At 43.5% G+C, this 22136-nt stretch overlaps 1 protein-coding gene across 7 annotated transcripts in view; it reads left to right on the forward strand.

Moving 5' to 3' along the window:
- Positions 1-22136, forward strand: part of LOC140426192 (MAP kinase-interacting serine/threonine-protein kinase 1-like) — a 144443-nt gene that overhangs the window by 95260 nt on the left and 27047 nt on the right. For all 7 annotated transcript variants that reach the window (XM_072510666.1, XM_072510663.1, XM_072510667.1 and 4 more), the window contains one exon: positions 13315-13419. In XM_072510666.1, coding sequence (XP_072366767.1) covers positions 13315-13419 — 105 coding nt within the window. The remainder of the gene's footprint in view (positions 1-13314; positions 13420-22136) is intronic.

A 22136-nucleotide genomic window follows, 5' to 3' on the forward strand; every position in this document is an offset into this window, starting at 1 on the left:
GTTAAAATTTTGATTTATGTGTGTCACTTCTTCCAACAAAAATGAATTTATTTTCCTATTTGGAAGCACTTGTAGCGTTCTATGCGAGCATAGTTGAGATCAATAGTTTGCCCTGTGAGAAATGCAGATACAAACAGCCATTTCATTACTCTAATCCAACCTTTCTCTGATTCTTAGGTTAGAGTTGCACGCAAAATCAAATATCCTGGCTGTATCCTAGAAGCATAGAAATTAGGAGTGGGTGGAGGCCATTCAGTCCTTCGAGTCTGCCACGCCATTCAGAATGATGATGGCTAATCTATCTCAATAACATACTCTCAAGCTCTCCCCATTCCCTTTGACACCTTTAATGTCTGGAAATCTATCTATTTCCTTCTGAAATGTGTTCAGTGATTTGGCCTCCACAGCCTTCTGTGGTACAGAATTCCATAGCCTCACCACCCTCAGTTTATCCTCATCTCAGTCCTAAATGGCCTACCATATCCTGAGACTGTGACTCCTTATGACTGTGACTTCCAAGCCAAAGGAAACAACATCCCTGCATCCAGTCTGTCCAGCCCTGTCGAATTTTACACATTTCAATTAGATCCCTTCTCATTCTTCTAACATTCAGTGAACATAGGCCCAGTGACTCGATCTCTCTTCATACCACAATCCTGCTATCCCAGGAATCAGACTAGTGAACCTTTGCTGCGTTCCCTGGATTGCAAGTATATCCTTCTTTGATAAGGAGATCAAACCTGTGCACAGTAATCCAGGTGTGATCTTAACCAAGGCCCTGTATGTCTGCAGGAAGACATCCTAGTTCCTGTGTTCAAATCTTCTTACAAAAAAGCCCAACATACTATTTGTTTTCTAACTGCCTGCTGTACCTGCATGATTGCTTTCAGCGACTGGTGCACAAAGACACCCAGGTCTCTTTGCATGTCTGCATTTCCTCATCTATCATCATTTAAATAATACTCTGCCATTTTGTTTCTCTGTCTGAAGTGGATAACTTTGCATTTATTCACGTTATTCTACATTGCCACATATTTGCCCAGTCACTCAACTTGTCTACATCACCTTGAAGCCTCTTAACGTCCTCCACACCACTCACATGCCTACCAAGTTTTGTGTTGTCGGCAAACCTGGAAATATTACTTTTGGTTCCCTCATCCAAACATTGATGTATATTGTGAATAACTGGGGCCCAAGCCAGCACTGACCCATTTGTGACCCCACTAGTCCCCGCCTGTCATTTTGAAAAAGATCCATTTATTCCTACTCTGTTTCCTATCTGCTAAGCAATTATTTCCTGCCAACATATTACACCCAATCACATGTGATTTAATTTTGCACACTAACCTCTTATGTGGAATGTTATAACCCGCATGAACCTATGGGGATGGGCCAATTAGCCTCCCCATAAGCCGCGTGGAATACGAGCTTCCCCAGTGAGAGACGGGGCCTATATCAATAGAGTAATGCACTCTAACCTAAAAGCCTCTCCAGATAGAGCTAGAGTAGTCCCTGAATGTTATGTCCTAGAGCTGGGACCTGAATGTTATGTGTATGTATAGTTTCTTAAAATAATAAATGGTTTTTCTTTATATTCACAAAACGGACTCCTCTGACCATTAAATAGGACTTTATCAAAAACATTTGAAAATCCAAACACACCACATCCACTGGTTCTATTCTTCTAGTTACATCTTCAAAAAAACTCCAGCAGGTTTGTCAAACATGATTTCCATTTCATAAATCCATGTTGACATTGTCTAATCCCGTTGATATTTTCTATATGTCCTTTTATCACATCCTTTATAATGAACTCTAACATTGTCATGTGAGAGTACCTTTAAGACATGGATGTTTAAGCAATGTACCTTTAAGAAAACAGTGATGTCAGAGAGTGGGTGGGGCTGAGCTCAGGTCAGCTATTTTGAGGTTTCAGTTTAGTTTTGCAGTTTTGAAAAGAGCTGGTGTGTGTCTGTGTTTGCAGTGAGCTGAATTTGTTATGATGTCTGCCATAAAAGACAATCTCTGGATCATTTGGGTGATTTAAACTCATAATTGTAAAGCCTTTAACCTGATGTGAATTTGTTTAAAGGTGTTGAGTCTCTTGGAAGTTTGAAGGAACATTTTGAGGAATTATTTACTGTTGTAATATTTTCTGAGTTATCTTTGAAGTAAAGGGTGTTAAGAGAGCCAATGTTTACTTAAGATGTTAAGTTGAGTTCATGGAATAAACAGTGTTTTGTGTTTAAAAACCCACGTGTCCATAATTGTAATCCCACACCCAGGGAAAAAGCCGTGTGCTAGGAAAAGCACCAAATCCATTAAAGGGCGAAGTTGGTTGAACTCCATGATACATTTTGGGGTTCTGAAAATGCCTCGCCCATAACAATTGGGGGCTCGTCCGGGATAAAAGTCTATCTATTGGATTGGCTTTTGTGAACTTAAAGACAGTGAAGGATTGTTGCTTTTCCGGTGTGGTATTTTAGTTTAAGTGGGGACAGTGTTGTGAACAATGGCTCTTTCAGAGGCTCAGAAGTTTTTGGGGGTGGAGAATGTCACACGTAGTACTTTACGGGCAGAAATGAAAAGCAGACTGTTAGTTTTGGCAAGAACATTGCAGTTAATATTACCTGAAAAACTACGAAAAGATGAGGTAATTATGGTGGTGGTTAAGCATTTAAAGTTGCCTGAGATAGAGTTTGACTCATTGGATATGGCAAAAATTCAGTTGCAAATTAAACAAATGGAACATGAGAAAGAATTAAAGCAGCTTGAATACAAGAGTGAGAGAGAGGAAAAAGAAAAGGAGAGAGAAGAAAGGAGAAAAGAAAGAACAGCCCTAGCAGAACAAAAAGAAAAGAAAGGGAGATACAGATCAGGGATAAAGAGAGGGAGTTTGAACTTCAGAAAATGGCCATGAAACATGACAATCAGTTAAAATTGGCAGACGTAAAGGGAAATGTACAGTTGGATGATAGTGATGAGGATAGTGAGAAAGAGCGTCATAGTCGAAGGCTTGGTGGGGATCTATTTAAATATGTCCAAGCATTGCCACGGTTTGGTGAGAAGGAAGTGGAAGCCTTTTTCATTTCATTTGAGAAGGTAGCTAAACAAATGAAATGGCCACAGGACATGTGGCTGTTACTGATTCAAACAAAGCTGGTAGGTAGAGCTAGTGAAGTGTTTGCAACACTACCGGAGGAGGTATCTGAAACGTATGAGGAAGTGAAGAAATCTATCTTAAGTGCATATGAGCTAGTGCCTGAAGCTGACAGACAAAGGTTTAGAAATTTAAGGAAAGAATTTGGTCAAACATACTTGGAGTTTGAAAGGCTGAAACAGAGTAATTTTGATAGGTGGATAAGGGCTTTGAAAATAGACCAAACGTATGAAGCTCTCAGAGAAATTATACTTTTGGAGGAGTTTAAAAATTCAATTCCTGATGTAGTGAGAACTCGTGTGGAAGAACAGAGGGTTAAAACTGCGAGATTAGCAGCGGAAATGGCAAGTGGTAAAAGTAAAGGTGATCTGATGGGAGACAATAAAGAGTGTGCCTCAGATTAAAAAAGAAATCCAGGAGGGTGGAAAAGAAATGAAAAGTTTCAAATGTTTTCACTGTAATAAACTAGGCCATGTAAAGTCACAGTGTTGGGTGGTTGGAGAAAAGCACTGGGAAGGCTGATGTGGTAAAACAGGATAAGACCGTGGGGTTTGTTAGTGTGGTAAAGGAAGGCCCAAGGGAAGCGAAGGAGGTGCAAACGATTGTACAGCCTGTTCACGAAGTAATTGTTAAGAAGGTGCCAGATGTATTTAAAGAATTTACTTGTGTGGGTAAAGTTTACTCATGTGTATCAGGAGGAGCAGGTAAAGAAGTCACAATTTTAAGAGATACAGGGGCTGGTCAATCTTTAATGGTAAGAGATGAGGAATTATGTAGTTTGGGAAGAATGTTGCCAGAAAAGGTGGTGATATGTGGAATACGGGGTGAGAGGAGTAGCGTTCCATTATATAAGGTAAGGTTGGAAAGTCCAGTGAAGTGTGGTGAAGTGGTAGTAGGAGTAATAGATAAATTGTATTCTACCTTGTCCAGGAATACAATTTATCTTGGGCAATGATATAGCTGGATCTCAGGTGGGAGTGATGCCTACTGTGGTTGATAAGCCATTGGAAAATCAGCCAACTGAAGTGTTGAAGGACGAATATCCTTGGATTATTTCGGATTGTGTAGTAACAAGGTCGCAAAGTCACAGGTTAAGACAGGAGGAGAAATCAAAGAGTGAAGATGAAGTTGAAGTGCAATTATCAGAAACAATTTTTGACCAGATGGTTGAAAAAGAACAAGAACAGGCGGAGGATGAGGCGGATATTTTTAGTTCCGGAAAATTGGCGGAGTTACAACAGAAAGATGTAGAAATAAAACGGATAAATTAGAAAGCATATACGGAAGAGGAATCTGAGAGTTACCAGAGTATTATTACTGTAAAAATGGTGTCTTGATGAGAAAATGGAGACCTGTACATAGGCAGGCGGATGAAAAGTGGGTAGAAGTTCATCAAGTAGTATTGCCGGTAGGGTATAGAAAAGAGGTGTTGGGAGTTGCACATGAGGTACCAGTTTGGGAATAAGGAAAACTCAAGCTAAAATCCAGAAACATTTTTATTGGCCTGGACTACATAAAGATGTAGTTACATTTTGTCAATCATGTCACACATGTCAAGTGATGGGGAAACCTCAAGCAGTGATAAAACCAGCGCCCTTAATACCCATTCCAGCATTTGAGGAACCTTTTACAAGAGTCCTAATCGATTGTGTAGAACCGCTTCCGAAAACAAAGTTGGAATCAATATCTTTTGACTGTAATGGATGTGTCTACTAGGTTTCCAGAGGCCATTCCAGTACGTAATATTAGGGTCCAGGATGTCTCCGAACGGGTAGAGGGCATCCTGAAGGGGGAGGGCAAACAGGCAGAGGTTGTTGTACATATTGGTACTAACGACATAGGCAGGAAGGGGCATGAGGTCCTGCAGCAGGAGTTCAGGGAGCTAGGCAGAAAGTTAAAAGACAGGACCTCGAGGGTTGTAATCTCGGGATTACTCCCTGTGCCACGTGCCAGTGAGGCTAGAAATAGGAAGATAGAGCAGCTAAACACGTGGCTAAACAGCTGGTGTAGGAGGGAGGGTTTCCATTATCTGGACCACTGGGAGCTCTACCGGGGCAGGTGTGACCTGTATAAGAAGGACGGGTTGCATCTAAACCGGAGAGGCATAAATATCCTGGCCGCGAGGTTTGCTAGTGTCACACGGGAGGGTTTAAACTAGTATGGCGGGGGGTGGGCAAGGGAGCAATAGGTCAGAAGGTGAGAGCATTGAGGGAGAACTAGGGAATAGGGACAGTGTGGCTCTGAGGCAGAGCAGACAGGGAGAAGTTGCTGAACACAGCGGGTCTGGTGGCCTGAAGTGCATATGTTTTAATGCAAGGAGCATTACGGGTAAGGCAGATGAACTTAGAGCTTGGATTAGTACTTGGAACTATGATGTTGTTGCCATTACAGAGACCTGGTTGAGGGAAGGGCAGGATTGGCAGCTAAACGTTCCAGGATTTAGATGTTTCAGGCGGGATAGAGGGGGATGTAAAAGGGGAGGTGGAGTTGCGCTACTTGTTCGGGAGAATATCACAGCTGTACTGCGAGAGGACACCTCAGAGGGCAGTGAGGCTATATGGGTAGAGATCAGGAATAAGAAGGGTGCAGTCACAATGTTGGGGGTATACCACAGGCCTCCCAACAGCCAGCGGGAGATAGAGGAGCAGATAGGTAGACAGATTTTGGAAAAGAGTAAAAACAACAGGGTTGTGGTGATGGGAGACTTCAACTTCCCCAATATTGACTGGGACTCACTTAGTGCCAGGGGCTTAGACGGGGCAGAGTTTGTAAGGAGCATCCAGGAGGGCTTCTTAAAACAATATGTAGACAGTCCAACTAGGGAAGGGGCGCTACTGGACCTGGTATTGGGGAATGAGCCCGGCCAGGTGGTAGATGTTTCAATAGGGGAGCATTTCGGTAACAGTGACCACAATTCAGTAAGTTTTTAAAGTACTGGTGGACAAGGATAAGAGTGGTCCGAGGATGAATGTGCTAAATTGGGGGAAGGCTAATTATAACAATATTAGGCGGGAACTGAAGAACATAGATTGGGGGCGGATGTTTGAGGGCAAATCAACATCTGACATGTGGGAGGCTTTCAAGTGGCAGTTGAAAGGAATACAGGACCGGCATGTTCCTGTGAGGAAGAAAGATAAATACGGCAATTTTCGGGAACCTTGGATGACGAGTGATATTGTAGGCCTCGTCAAAAAGAAAAAGGAGGCATTTGTCAGGGCTAAAAGGCTGGGAACAGACGAAGCCTGCGTGGAATATAAGGAAAGTAGGAAGGAACTTAAGCAAGGAGTCAGGAGGGCTAGAAGGGGTCACGAAAAGTCATTGGCAAATAGGGTTAAGGAAAATCCCAAGGCTTTTTACACGTACATAAAAAGCAAGAGGGTAGCCAGGGAAAGGGTTGGCCCACTGAAGGATAGGCAAGGGAATCTATGTGTGGAGCCAAAGGAAATGGGTGAGGTACTAAATGAATACTTTGCATTCACCAAAAAGAAGGAATTGGTAGATGTTGAGTCTGGAGAAGGGGGTGTAGATAGCCTGGGTCACATTGTGATCCAAAAAGACGAGGTGTTGGGTGTCTTAAAAAATATTAAGGTAGATAAGTCCCCAGGGCCTGATGGGATCTACCCCAGAATACTGAAGGAGGCTGGAGAGGAAATTGCTGAGGCCTTGACAGAAATCTTTGGATCCTCGCTGTCTTCAGGGGATGTCCCGGAGGACTGGAGAATAGCTAATGTTGTTCCTCTGTTTAAGAAGGGTAGCAAGGATAATCCCAGGAACTACAGGCCGGTGAGCCTTACTTCAGTGGTAGGGAAATTACTGGAGAGAATTCTTCGAGACATGATCTACTACCATTTGGAAGCAAATGGACGTATTAGTGAGAGGCAGTACGGTTTTGTGAAGGGGAGGTCGTGTCTCACTAACTTGATAAGAGTTTTTCGAGGAGGTCACTAAGATGATTGATGCAGGTAGGGCAGTAGATGTTGTCTATATGGACTTCAGTAAGGCCTTTGACAAGGTCCCTCATGGTAGACTATTACAAAAGGTGAAGTCACACGGGATCAGGGGTGAGCTGGCAAGGTGGATACAGAACTGGCTAGGCCATAGAAGGCAGAGAGTAGCAATGGAGGGATGCTTTTCTAATTGGAGGGCTGTGACCAGTGGTGTTCCACAGGGATCAGTGCTGGGACCTTTGCTCTTTGTAGTATATATAAATGATTTGGAGGAAAATGTAACTGGTCTGATTAGTAAGTTTGCAGACGACACAAAGGTTGGTGGAATTGCGGATAGCGATGAGGACTGTCGGAGGATACAGCAGGATTTAGATTGTCTGGAGACTTGGGCGGAGAGATGGCAGATGGAGTTTAATCCGGACAAATGTGAGGTAATGCATTTTGGAAGGTCTAATGCAGGTAGGGAATATACAGTGAATGGTAGAACCCTCAAGAGTATTGAAAGTCAAAGAGATCTAGGAGTACAGGTCCACAGGTCATTGAAAGGGGCAACACAGGTGGAGAAGGTAGTCAAGAAGGCATACGGCATGCTTGCCTTCATTGGCCGGGGCATTGAGTATAAGAATTGGCAAGTCATGTTGCAGCTGTATAGAACCTTAGTTAGGCCACACTTGGAGTATAGTGTTCAATTCTGGTCGCCACACTACCAGAAGGATGTGGAGGCTTTAGAGAGGGTGCAGAAGAGATTTACCAGAATGTTGCCTGGTATGGAGGGCATTAGCTATGAGGAGCGGTTGAATAAACTCGGTTTGTTCTCACTGGAACGAAGGAGGTTGAGGGGAGACCTGATAGAGGTATACAAAATTATGAGGGGCATAGACAGAGTGGATAGTCAGAGGCTTTTCCCCAGGGTAGAGGGGTCAATTACTAGGGGGCATAGGTTTAAGGTGAGAGGGGCAAGGTTTAGAGTAGATGTACGAGGCAAGTTTTTTACGCAGAGGGTAGTGGGTGCCTGGAACTCGCTACCGGAGGAGGTAGTGGAAGCAGGGACGATAGGGACATTTAAGGGGCATCTTGACAAATATTTGAATAGGATGGGAATAGAAGGATACGGACCCAGGAAGTGTAGAAGATTGTAGTTTAGTCGGGCAGCATGGTCGGCACGGGCTTGGAGGGCCTGTTCCTGTGCTGTACATTTCTTTGTTCTTTGTTTTGTTCTTTGTATTACAGCTAAAATTGTGGAGGAGATACTTAAATTCTTTCCTTGATATGGACTACCCACAGAAATTCAATCGGATCAAGGAACGAATTTTACTTCAAAGTTATTCAAAGAAGTTATGGATAGCTTAGGAATAAAACAATTTAAATCAATTGCGAACCATCCAGAATCGCAGGGAGCATTAGAAAGGTGTCATCAGACATTAAAGACCATGTTGAGGGCGTATTGTCAAGATTATCCAGAGGATTGGGATAAACAAATTCCATTCGTATTGTTTGCAATTAGGGATGCACCTAATGAGTCCACCAAATGTAGTCCTTTTGAACTAATTTTTGGTCATGGGGTAAGAGGACCACATAAATTGATTAAGTGAGAAATCGGAAATTACACTATTGGATTACGTGTTAAATTTTAGGGAACGATTAAATAGAGCAGGTGAATTGCCTAGACAACATTTGAAAGTTGCACAAAGTGTGATGAAACTGGTAGCGGACAAGAAATCCAAAGTTCGTAGTTTTGCCAGTGGGGATAAAGTTTTAGCGTTGTTACCAGTGGTAGGGGAGCCTTTAAAAGCTATATTTTGTGGACCGTATCAGATTGAAAGGAAATTAAGTGAGGTGAATTGTGTGGTAAAAACACCAGATAGAAGGAAGACTCACCGAGTGTGTCATGTGAATATGCTTAAAAGGTACTTGGGAAGGAGAGGAAAAGGAGGTTTTAATGATTCTAACTCAAAGTGACAAACCAAATCCAGATAACTATGAATTTGACATACCTCAAATTAAATTGGAAAATGAGGATGTTCTTAAAAATTGGGATGAATTGTTAAGTCACCTTCCAGAGGAAAAACAAACTGACCTGAAAGAGTTATTGATATCACATGGGCAAGTTTGTAGAGATAAATTGGGAAGTACTAAAATGGCTATACATGATGTTGATGTGGGAAATGCTGTTCCGATCAAACAACATCCATATAGACTTAATCCTTTAAAATTGGCACAGGTTAACAGAGAGATTGAGAGTATGCTGATGAATGGCATAATTGAAGTGGGTCGCAGCCAATGGAGCTCACCCATAGTGATGGTACCTAAACCAGACGGTACCCAACGGTTGTATGTGGACTATCGAAAGGTGAATGCAGTTACAAGAATGGACTCTTATCCTATCCCACGTTTCAAGGATTGCATTGAGAAAGTGGGACAATCTGCTTTTATTTCCAACTTCCAGACATGGAAAGAACATTTAAAACATCGTATGGAGTACTTCGATCGACTTCAGGAGGCGGGTTTGGTGATGAACCTAGCCGAAAGTGAATTTGGAGAAGCCCAAATCACTTTCCTTGCGGCGTTTCCGTTATCCTCAAGACAAAGGGAAATAATGCGATTTCTTAGCATGAGTGGATTTGATCAAACAGCTGTGCAAAAGTTTTGTGGCCTGATTACTCCACTGATGGAATTGCTAAAGAAACGTAAAAAAATTCAATGGACAGCGGACTTTCAACAGGCATTTGACTGCCTGAACGCTGTGATCACAATGCTCCTGTATTGGAGAATTGCAAGGGACTGTTGCTCTTACTAGCCTTAGTTTTATTAGCTCTAATTCTGTCACCTTTGCTCACGAGTCGCCAGGTATCTTTCTGATACCGACACGTGGTTCAAGCTCAAGTAATGATTAATAATGAAACACACCGCTTAGTAAAAGTTAAATCAACGATCATTTATTATATACAGCAATAAATACTTATGCAATAATCCTACTTCTAGACTACTACCTACCACTTAAAGGCCAATACTTAACTTTGGAAATGGCCCACCAAGTCAGGGAAACGAATGGTCTTTCGAATTGGTCCTGAGCCTGTGGGATTCAAAGCTGGCACAAGTCGATAGTCAGGAGCGCCTATCGGGTAGCGATCGCTGGAGTAAGACTTACTGTTTTCTTTGTTGAAGGGTCTCGAAGGTTGCGAGCAGGAAGAGAAGGGTCGAGTTGAACTTGGCCCCTATTCTTATAGTCCCCAGGGGCTTCCCGCCTCTCTGGGTGGACCTCGTACTTGGTTCCAAGCGATTGGACTTGGTCCCAATCACTTGGTTCGATATGCTCCAATAATGGGGCGATTTCTTGATCGGGGGGTGGTCGTTTACCTTTCTTTGTCTCAGCCCCTGCTGGCGCCGAAAGGTCTGGATCGGCTTTATGTTGCTAATGTGTAGCAATTGTTCCCGGGGATGGCTGCTTAATATGCAGATGGCTGGGTTGTTGTGATGTTGATGGCTGCAGGAATCGGCCTGGGCCGATTTCCCCAGAGGCGAATACACTGTTTTACCTGCAGCTGTCCGTTTGAGTCCTGTTGGCTGATTTTCCCATCAGCCTCTTCCATTTGCCATTTTAAATCGGGATTTGACCATTCTAATCGGGAATCAGCCATTTTAGGTGGCTACAGGACTCTGTGGTCAGATTGAACTAAAGTATCTGATTCTAAAGAGGAATGCCGAGGAGTAGAGGAATGGATGGATCGTGCAGAGACTTTGTTCAAAGAGACTGTCAATCGAGAAGGATTTCGGTTGGAGGAAGAAGAACAAAGAAAAATGGACTATATTATTATACCTGTTTGCATGTGTTGTTTTTTTAAAAAAATATATATATTTATTGTGTATATTTCTTAGTGGAAGGTGCAAAAGTGAAAAATGAAACCACCTTGAAGTTGATGGTTTATTTTTTTTTCTTGGGGGAGGTGTCATGTGAGAGTACCTTTAAGACATGGATGTTTAAGCAATGTACCTTTAAGAAAACAGTGATGTCAGAGAGTGGGTATGGCTGAGCTCAGGTCAGCCATTTTGAGGTTTCAGTTTAGTTTTGCAGTTTTGAAAAGAGCTGGTGTGTGTCTGTTTGCAGTGAGCTGAATTCGCTGTGATGTCTGCCATAATGAAATGAAAATCGCTTATTGTCACAAGTAGGCTTCAAATGAAGTTACTGTGAAAAGCCCCTAGTCACATTCCGGCGCATGTTCGGGGAGGCTGGTACGGGAATTGAACCGTGCTGCTGGCCTGCCTGGGTCTGCTTTCAAAGCCAGCGATTTAGCCCTGTGCTAAACCAGCCCCTCTGGATCATTTGGGTGATTTAAACTCATAATTGTAAAGCCTTTAACCTGATGTGATTTTGTTTAAAGGTGTTAAGCCTCTTGGAAGTTTGAAGGAACATTTTAATGAATTATTTACTGTTGTAATATTTTCTGAGTTATCTTTGAAGTAAGGGGTGTTAAGAGATCCAATGTTTATTTAAGATGTTAAGTTGAGTTCATGAAATAAACAGTGTTTTGTGTTTAAAAACCCATGTGTCCATAATTGTAATCCCACACCTAGGGGAAAAGCCGTGTGCTAGGAAAAGCAACAAATCCATTAAAGGGAGAGGTTGATTGAACTCCATGATACATTTTGGGGTTCTGAAAACGCTTCGCCTATAACAAACATATTCCCTGCTCCTGCTCTTGGACTAACCAGTCTGTAATTCCCTATTTTCTCCCCTCCATTTTTTAAATAGTGGCATAATGTATACAACCCTCCAATCTACTGGGACTGTTTCAGAATCTGCAGAATTTTGGAAGCTGACAGCCAATGATTCCATTATTTCCATGGCCACCCCCTTTACCCTGGGATGTAGATTATCAGGTCCTGGGGAATGAAAAGCTTTCATTCCCGTTCATTTCTACAGTATTTTTCTAGCAACATTAATTTCCTTCAACTCCTTCTCGTTAGACCCTTGGATTTTTCACATTTCTAGGGAGTTATATGTGTCTTCCTCCGTGAAGACAGATCTAAAATTGTTGTTTCATTGCTCTGCCATTTCCTTGTTCTTAAGTTCTCCTGTTTTGGACTGTAAGAGACCTACATTTGTCTTCACTAATCTTTTTATTTTTATTTTAGAAGCTTTTACAGTCCGCTTTTACGTTACTTGCAGGTTTACCCTACTGCTTTATTTTCCCCTTCTTAATCAATCTCTTGGTCTTCTTCTGTTGAATTCGGAACTGTTCCCTAATGCACAAGATTATTAATTGACACTTTCTGATTGCATAGCACTAAATCTAGGGTAGCATGCTCCCTCGTTGATTCCTCAAAATACTGGCCTTAAAAGCATCTTATACATACTCCAGGAATTCATCTGCCACAGTATTGTTGCTAATTTGGTTTGCCCAATCTGTATGTAGGTTAAAGTCACCCATATTTGCTGTAGCACTCTTTTTACATGCATCTCTAATCCCTGTTTAATGCCATCACCTACCTTTCCACTACTGTTTGAAGGCCTGTGGACAGCTCCCACTATTGTTTTCCGCCCCTTGTTGCTTCATAGCTCCACCCAGACTGATTCTACATCTAGATTTTCTGAGCCAATATGCTCTGTCACAATTGCACTGATTTCATCCTTTACTAATAATGCCTCCCCACCTCCTTTCCCTTTATGCCTATCTTTCCTAAATATCGAATGCCCTTGGATATTCAGTTCCCAGCCTTGGTCACCCTACAGCTATGCTTCTGTAATTGCAATCATTTGTATTGTGTATACCAATTTGCCCTGTTAATTCATCTTCCTTATTATGAATGCTCTGCATTCAGATACAGTGCCTTTAGACTTGTCTTTTTAACATATTTACACCGTATTTTGTACTGTGGCCCTATTTGCTGCTAGCCCTTGTTTCCTCTGCCTTACACTTTTGCTTCCTACTTTTCTATTTTTTATTTCTATCTTTGTTTTCTTCTCCACGTTTCGGTTCCAGTCCCCTTGCCACTATAGTTTAAATCCTCTCCAACAGCACACTCACAAATACCTCTGCAAAGATATTGTTCCTGGCCCTGCTGGGGTGGAACTCATCCAGCTTGGACAGGTTCCATCTTCCCCAGAATCGATGCCAGGGCTTCAGGAATCCTAAACCTTCCTCTATTGCTCTTTGAAAAATTCCATGAATGTAATACTAGCAATTAAAAATAAACTCTGCTTTCTAGGTTCCATCTTAACCCACATCCAAAGACGAAAGCACTTTAATGAAAGAGAAGCAAGTATTGTTGTGAAAGACATTGCATCTGCCTTGGATTTTCTGCACACCAAAGGTAAGGACAGTCAATACTAAAATAAATAATCAAATATGTTGAGACCTGCGTGATTTTAATGGAGGTCAGTACTTGGAAGTATCCATTGAAATGTGTAGGAGACAGCAGGAGTAGTGATAACGTCACTGGACTAGTTATCCGGAGACCCAGTCTAATGCTCCGGGGACATGGATTAAAATCCCACCACAGCAGCTGGTGCAATTTAAATTAAGTTGGTCAGTAACAAATCTGGAATTGAAAGCTAGCCACCGTGATGGTGACCATCGATTTTTGTAAAAATACATCTGGTTCACTAATGTCCTTTAGGGAAGGAAATCTGCCGTCCTTACCTGGTCTGGCCTACACGTGGCTTCAGGTCTTCAGCAGTGTGGTTGACTCATAACTGCCCTCTGCAGCCATTCAGTTTGGGATGGGCAACAAATGTTTTTACTCTTTCATGTAATGAAAACAAAGACTTGATCTGAAGGAATCAGTGTAAAAACTGCTCACTGTAAGTAAGTTATGATGAAAGTGAAGTTGAAGAAAACAAAAATGCTGCCATATGAGAAAGGAATAAAGATGGGAATAGCCCAATTGGATCAAACAAGTCTTTGATTTGGTTCGGTCTATTTATAGTCATGTGTACCAAGGTACAGTGAAAAGTATTGTTCTGCGTACAGTCCAGGCAGATCGCTCCACACGTGAATACATAGAACATACTATAAATACACATAGAACATACTATAAATACACAATGTAAATACATAAACATAGACATCGGGTGCAGCTTACAGAATATAGTGCTGCAACTGTAGAGAAGATTTGATTTGATTCATTGTCCATCGGTACACAGTGAAAAGTATTGTTCTGCGTACAGTCCAGGCTGATCATTCCATACATGAAAAAAACATAGGACGTGCATAAATACACAATGTAAATAGATAGACACAGACATCGGGTGAAGCATACAGGACCGTAGTGCTACTCAGTAGAGAAAATGTGTGAAGAGATCAGTCCAGCCCATAAGAGGGTCATTCAGGAGTCTGGTAACAGAGAGGAAGAAGCTGTTTTTGAACCTGTTAGTGCATGTTCTCAAGACGTTTGAATCTCCTGCCCGATGGAAGAGAGAATAACCTGGGTGGGAGGGGTCTTTGATTATGCTGCCCACTTTCCCAAGGCAGCAGGAGGTGTAGACAGAGTCAATGGATGGGAGGTCGGTTCGCATGATGAACTGGGCTGTGTTCATAACTCTTTGTATTTTCGTAGTGTCGTAGTGACCCTCTAGTGTCACACGGGAGGGTTTAAACTAGTATGGCAGGGGGGTGGGCGCGGGAGCAATAGGTCAGAAGGTGAGAGCATTGAGGGAGAACTAGGGAATAGGGACAGTGTGGCTCTGAGGCAGAGCAGACGGGGAGAAGTTGCTGAACACAGCGGGTCTGGTGGCCTGAAGTGCATATGTTTTAATGCAAGGAGCATTACGGATAAGGCAGATGAACTTAGAGCTTGGATTAGTACTTGGAACTATGATGTTGTTGCCATTACAGAGACCTGGTTGAGGGAAGGGCAGGATTGGCAGCTAAACGTTCCAGGATTTAGATGTTTCAGGCGGGATAGAGGGGGATGTAAAAGGGGAGGCGGAGTTGCGCTACTTGTTCGGGAGAATATCACAGCTATACTGCGAGAGGACACCTCAGAGGGCAGTGAGGCTATATGGGTAGAGATCAGGAATAAGAAGGGTGCAGTCACAATGTTGGGGGTATACTACAGGCCTCCCAACAGCCAGCGGGAGATAGAGGAGCAGATAGGTAGACAGATTTTGGAAAAGAGTAAAAACAACAGGGTTGTGGTGATGGGAGACTTCAACTTCCCCAATATTGACTGGGACTCACTTAGTGCCAGGGGCTTAGATGGGGCGGAGTTTGTAAGGAGCATCCAGGAGGGCTTCTTAAAACAATATGTAAACAGTCCAACTAGGGAAGGGGCGGTACTGGACCTGGTATTGGGGAATGAGCCCGGCCAGGTGGTAGATGTTTCAGTAGGGGAGCATTTCGGTAACAGTGACCACAATTCAGTAAGTTTTTAAGTACTGGTGGACAAGGATAAGAGTGGTCCGAGGATGAATGTGCTAAATTGGGGGAAGGCTAATTATAACAATATTAGGCGGGAACTGAAGAACATAGATCGGGGGCGGATGTTTGAGGGCAAATCAACATCTGACATGTGGGAGGCTTTCAAGTGTCAGTTGAAAGGAATACAGGACAGGCATGTTCCTGTGAGGAAGAAAGATAAATACGGCAATTTTCGGGAACCTTGGATGACGAGTGATATTGTAGGCCTCGTCAAAAAGAAAAAGGAGGCATTTGTCAGGGCTAAAAGGCTGGGAACAGACGAAGCCTGTGTGGCATATAAGGAAAGTAGGAAGGAACTTAAGCAAGGAGTCAGGAGGGCTAGAAGGGGTCATGAAAAGTCATTGGCAAATAGGGTTAAGGAAAATCCCAAGGCTTTTTACACGTACATAAAAAGCAAGAGGGTAGCCAGGGAAAGGGTTGGCCCACTGAAGGATAGGCAAGGGAATCTATGTGTGGAGCCAGAGGAAATGGGCGAGGTACTAAATGAATACTTTGCATCAGTATTCACCAAAGAGAAGGAATTGGTAGATGTTGAGTCTGGAGTAGGGGGTGTAGATAGCCTGGGTCACATTGTGATCCAAAAAGACGAGGTGTTGGGTGTCTTAAAAAATATTAAGGTAGATAAGTCCCCAGGGCCTGATGGGATCTACCCCAGAATACTGAAGGAAGCTGGAGAGGAAATTGCTGAGGCCTTGACAGAAATCTTTGGATCCTCGCTGTCTTCAGGGGATGTCCCGGAGGACTGGAGAATAGCCAATGTTGTTCCTCTGTTTAAGAAGGGTAGCAAGGATAATCCCGGGAACTACAGGCCGGTGAGCCTTACTTCAGTGGTAGGGAAATTACTGGAGAGAATTCTTCGAGACAGGATCTACTCCCATTTGGAAGCAAATGGACGTATTAGTGAGAGGCAGCACGGTTTTGTGAAGGGGAGGTCGTGTCTCACTAACTTGATAGAGTTTTTCGAGGAGGTCACTAAGATGATTGATGCAGGTAGGGCAGTAGATGTTGTCTATATGGACTTCAGTAAGGCCTTTGACAAGGTCCCTCATGGTAGACTAGTACAAAAGGTGAAGTCACACGGGATCAGGGGTGAACTGGCAAGGTGGATACAGAACTGGCTAGGCCATAGAAGGCAGAGGGTAGCAATGGAGGGATGCTTTTCTAATTGGAGGGCTGTGACCAGTGGTGTTCCGCAGGGATCAGTGTTGGGATCTTTGCTGTTTGTAGTATATATAAATGATTTGGAGGAAAATGTAACTGGTCTGATTAGTAAGTTTGCAGACGACACAAAGGTTGGTGGAATTGCGGATAGCGATGAGGACTGTCAGAGGATACAGCAGGATTTAGATTGTCTGGAGACTTGGGCGGAGAGATGGCAGATGGAGTTTAATCCGGACAAATGTGAGGTAATGCATTTTGGAAGGGCTAATGCAGGTAGGGAATATACAGTGAATGGTAGAACCCTCAAGAGTATTGAAAGTCAAAGAGATCTAGGAGTACAGATCCACAGGTCATTGAAAGGGGCAACACAGGTGGAGAACGTAGTCAAGAAGGCATACGGCATGCTTGCCTTCATTGGCCGGGGCATTGAGTATAAGAATTGGCAAGTCATGTTGCAGCTGTATAGAACCTTAGTTAGGCCACACTTGGAGTATAGTGTTCAATTCTGGTCGCCACACTACCAGAAGGATGTGGAGGCTTTAGAGAGGGTGCAGAAGAGATTTACCAGAATGTTGCCTGGTATGGAGGGCATAAGCTATGAGGAGCGATTGAATAAACTTGGTTTGTTCTCACTGGAACGAAGGAGGTTGAGGGGTGACCTGATAGAGGTATACAAAATTATGAGGGGCATAGACAGAGTGGATAGTCAGAGGCTTTTCCCCAGGGTAGAGGGGTCAATTACTAGGGGGCATAGGTTTAAGGTGAGAGGGGCAAGGTTTAGAGTAGATGTACGAGGCAAGTTTTTTACGCAGAGGGTAGTGGGTGCCTGGAACTCACTACCGGAGGAGGTAGTGGAAGCAGGGACGATGGGGACATTTAAGGGGCATCTTGACAAATATATGAATAGGATGGGAATAGAAGGATACGGACCCAGGAAGTGTAGAAGATTGTAGTTTAGTTGGGCAGTATGGTCGGCATGGGCTTGGAGGGCCGAAGGGCCTGTTCCTGTGCTGTACATTTTTTTGTTCTTTGTTCTCTTTGTATGGTCTTGGGCCAAGCAGTTGCAATACCAAGCTGTCAGATAGGATGATTTCTGTGGTACATCTATAAAAATTGGAAAGAATCATTGTGGAATGCCGAATATTATATTTGGCTCAGAGGTCACAAATCACAGGGAATGATCGGAAGAGATGAGAACTGCACTACTGTACAAGAACAGCAGTTGAAAGGTATGTTTGGAAGGATAGGAAGAATAGGTGTTAGCTGGAAACTGTGTTCGACAGATATGGACACTGAGAAAGAAGGAAACAAAATGTTGTACATCTTTCGATGTGGTCAAATGAAAACTAATTATAGAGGTGGATGTAAAGGGAGTAAGGAAACTCTCATGCTTTTCCCATAGAGCCGGGGAGAAAGGAGACCACCTTAGCGAGACCAACATGTTGGGAGAAATGAAAGATTGAAGACCAAAAGGGGAATTGACAAACAAATTGAATAGGAATTCCAATGTGACAGTGTGAGCAGCACATGCCAGGCAACATTCAGCAGGATTGTGGACTTTGCAATTAAACTCTGATGTGAAGACAACACGTGAAAGCAGTAGGATATGTTGAAAAATGAGATGTTCTAACAGCTAAACAGTTCAGAATTTCATTTTAATTAAAGAAAGTGGTTAAGGAATATAATGAAAGGTAGGTAGATTTATTAATAAGTGAAAAACTGTTTGGCCTAACTTCCCTTTTCTGTTTCTATTAGCTCCCCTGTTTTAACATCTGTAAAACGAGCAAATGCATATTTCTAAAATACATATCTGGTTTTTGGCAAAAATTGAAATGCTTTGTGATTGCTTTCTTAACTTGAGACTGTTTGCTTTCTCAAAACAATCGCTGACTGTTCTTCTACATAATACATCAGAGAGAGTTGGGGCTTTTATTTATTTGAGTGGTGGGTGGCAACCCTGTACTTAAAGCAAGTTGATGGAGCTGAAATAATTCTTTATCATTTACTGAGTGTTGTAGGTGAATAGTATAACTTGAATGTATTTTTGCCCTATAGTTAAAGGCTGGTCATTATTTATTCCCCTGATTGCTCGGCTTTGTTAGTGCTGGGGCATCTGATTTTAACTCTGGGCAGCAGATAGCTACACACACACGGATATTGATGGCGGGTGACACATATGCTGCCAGCTGCTTAGCCGTTAACATGGCCCCCATTCGCAAACTTGTCAAGGACAGTGTTTTAAGCATCTGACTATATTGTAACAATCTGTCCACCCTAGTCTTGCCGTTTGGGCAGTTAATTTTTGTCTTATGGTTCTTGACTCCATTCAGTGTGCTGTGGAATGTCTAGCTGCTGTATCTTGCCCCACCTGAGTTTAAAACTTCAACACTTCGTAGAGTTTGCAGATTGTAACTGGAACACATCCATGACTCCTGCTGACCTGTCCCAGTAAATTAGGTGTTAGAGTGTAAACTCCAAGAGATGCGGGACGAGTTGCACCTGAACTTTCCCAAGTTGGATTGGATTGGATTGGATTTGTTTATTGTCACGTGTACCGAGGTACAGTGAAAAGTATTTTTCTGCGAGCAGCTCAACAGATCATTAAATACATGGGAAGTAAAGGGAATTTTAAAAAAATACATAATAGGGCAACACAACATATACAATGTAACTACATAAGCACTGGCATCGGATGAAGCATACAGGGTGTAGTGTTAATGAAGTCAGTCCATAAGAGGGTCATTTAGGAGTCTGGTGACAGTGGGGAAGAAGCTGTTTTTGAGTCTGTTCGTGCGCATTCTCAGACTTCTGTATCTCCTGCCCGATGGAAGAAGTCGGAAGAGTGAGTAAGCCGGGTGGTAGGGATCTTTGATTATGCTGCCCGCTTTCCCCAGGCAGCGGGAGTAGTAGACGGAGTCAATGGATGGGAGGCAGGTTCGTGTGAGGGACTGGGCGGTGTTCGCGACTCTCTGAAGTTTCTTGCGGTCCTGGGCCGAGCAGTTGCCATACCAGGCTGTGATGCAGCCCGATAGGATGCTTTCTATGGTGCATCTGTAAAAGTTGGTACGGGTTAATGTGGACATGCCAAATTTCCTTAGTTTCCTGAGGTGCTGTTGTGCTTTCTTAGTGGTAGCGTCGACGTGGGTGGACCAGGACAGATTTTTGGAAATGTGCACCCCTAGGAATTTGAAACTGCTAACCATCTCCACCTCAGCCCCGTTGACCCTGACAGGGGTGTGCACAGTACTTTGCTTCCTGAAGTCAATGACCAGCTCTTTAGTTTTGCTGGCATTGAGGGAGAGATTGTTGTCGCTACACCACTCCACTAGGTTCTCTATCTCCCGCCTGTATTCTGACTCGTCGTTATTCGAGATCCGGCCCACTATGGTTGTATCGTCAGCAAACTTGTAGATGGAGTTGGAGCCAAATTTTGACCGCAGCCGTGTGTGTACAGGGAGTAGAGTAGGGGGCTAAATACGCAGCCTTGCGAGGCCCGGTGTTGAGGACTATTGTGGAGGAGGAGTTGTTGTTCATTTTTACTGGTTGTGGTCTGTTGCTCAGAAAATCGAGGATTCAGTTGCAGAGTGGGGCGCCAAGTCCTAGATTTATGAACTTTGATATGAGCTTGGCTGGGATTATGGTGTTGAAGGCGGAGCTGTAGTCAATAAATAGGAGTTTGATGTAGGAGTCCTTGTTTTCGAGATGCTCTAGGGATGAGTGTAGGGCCAGGGAAATGGCGTCTGATGTGGACCGGTTGCAGCGGTATGCGAATTGCAGTGGATCAAGGCGTTCTGGGAGTATGGAGGTGATGCGCTTCATGATCAACCTCTCGAAGCATTTGATTACGACTGAAGTCAGGGCCACTGGATGCTAGTCATTGAGGCACGTTGCCTGGTTCTTCTTTGGTAGCGGTATGATGGTGGTCTTCTTGAAGCAGGCGGGGACCTCGGAGTGGAGTAGGGACAGGTTAAAGATGTCCGCGAATACCTCTGCCAGCTGGTCCGCGCAGGCTCTGAGTGCATGACCAGGGATCCCGTCCGGGCCCGTCGCTTTCCAAGGGTCTACTTTCAGGAAGGCCGATCTGACTTCGGAAGCTGTGATGGTGGGTATGGGTGAATTATGGGCTGCTGGGGCACTCGACAGCGGATTGTTGGTTACCTGCTTGAACCGAGCATAGAATGCATTGAGTTCATCGGGGTGGGGTGCGCTGCTGCCAGAGATACTGTTCGGCTTCGCTTTGTAGCCCGTTATGTTGTTTAGTCCTTGCCACAACCGCCGAGAGTCTGTCTGTGACTCTAGCTTGGTTTGATGTTCTCTCTTGGCATCTCGGATGGCTTTGCGGAGGTCGTACCTGGATTTCTTGTATAGGTCAGGATCGTCTGGATTTCTTGTATAGGTCAGGATCGACCGGAGGATTCAGACAGGTATGATCCGAGAAGCTGATCATGTACAAGGCCACAGGTGGCAATGGGGACTTGATACTCCAGATTGGAAAGCAACAAAGGGCAACAAATGTACCATAGGATGAAGCATTGCAGAATTAGCTTCCTAGAAATGTCAGTGCTATCGGTGGCTGAGCCTATCCAGGCAGCTGATTCCAACCTGTGTGCCCTCATTGAGAGTCACCAGAGATCTGTCATCTCTTGTGATAATGCCTTAGCTGTTACATCATGGTATCATTGAACTTTGCACCTGACTTGATTCCCAAGGGTTGTCAGCAAACCTAGTTGGAATTTCTCAAGTGACTATTCATGATTGCTTGAGATAGTTCATGGATGTACTGTTCGCCAGCATAGAGGATTATATCGAGTTCTACACTGAAAAAGCCACAAAGGCAGAAAGAGCAGGGCAGTTTGCCTCCTTGCTGGATTCCCTCAAGACGACCCTCTAGGGCTCACTGATTGCACCCCTGTGGCCATCAAGTCACTGACTGAATAAACGGGAAAATTCCCCAAGGGGAAGGAATTCCACTCCATTAACAGACAACTGGTCTGCAACACAGCAAGAGCTTCATGCAGGTGTGTGCATGCTGACTTGGCAACAACAATGACTCCTTCATTCTAATCCAATTGTTATGGGCCAGGGTTTAGATAGCCCCAAAGTGTATCATGGAGTTCACCTGACCCACAACGTTTACTAGATTGTGGTATGGGGAGCACTGGGCCCACTCTACAGGTGTGGTACAGAAGAAATGGAAAAGTACTTTTTAAAGCAAAACAATGTTTATTCTATGAACTCAAGTTAACCTTTTTAAAACATACAGTGAACATCTTAGCAACCATTAATTCAAATACGACCCCCAAGGAATACAACATTAAGTAATACTTACTTTCCTTTTAACATCCATAAGACTTAAAACAAAACCTTTCAACAGCAGCACACAGGTTAAAGTCACTACTGAGAGCAGTTATTAGTTTTAAATCACCAAAGGATCGATTTACAGTCTTT

Source organism: Scyliorhinus torazame, chromosome 7 (genome assembly GCF_047496885.1).
Source record: "Scyliorhinus torazame isolate Kashiwa2021f chromosome 7, sScyTor2.1, whole genome shotgun sequence".
NCBI classification, from domain to species: domain Eukaryota; kingdom Metazoa; phylum Chordata; class Chondrichthyes; order Carcharhiniformes; family Scyliorhinidae; genus Scyliorhinus; species Scyliorhinus torazame.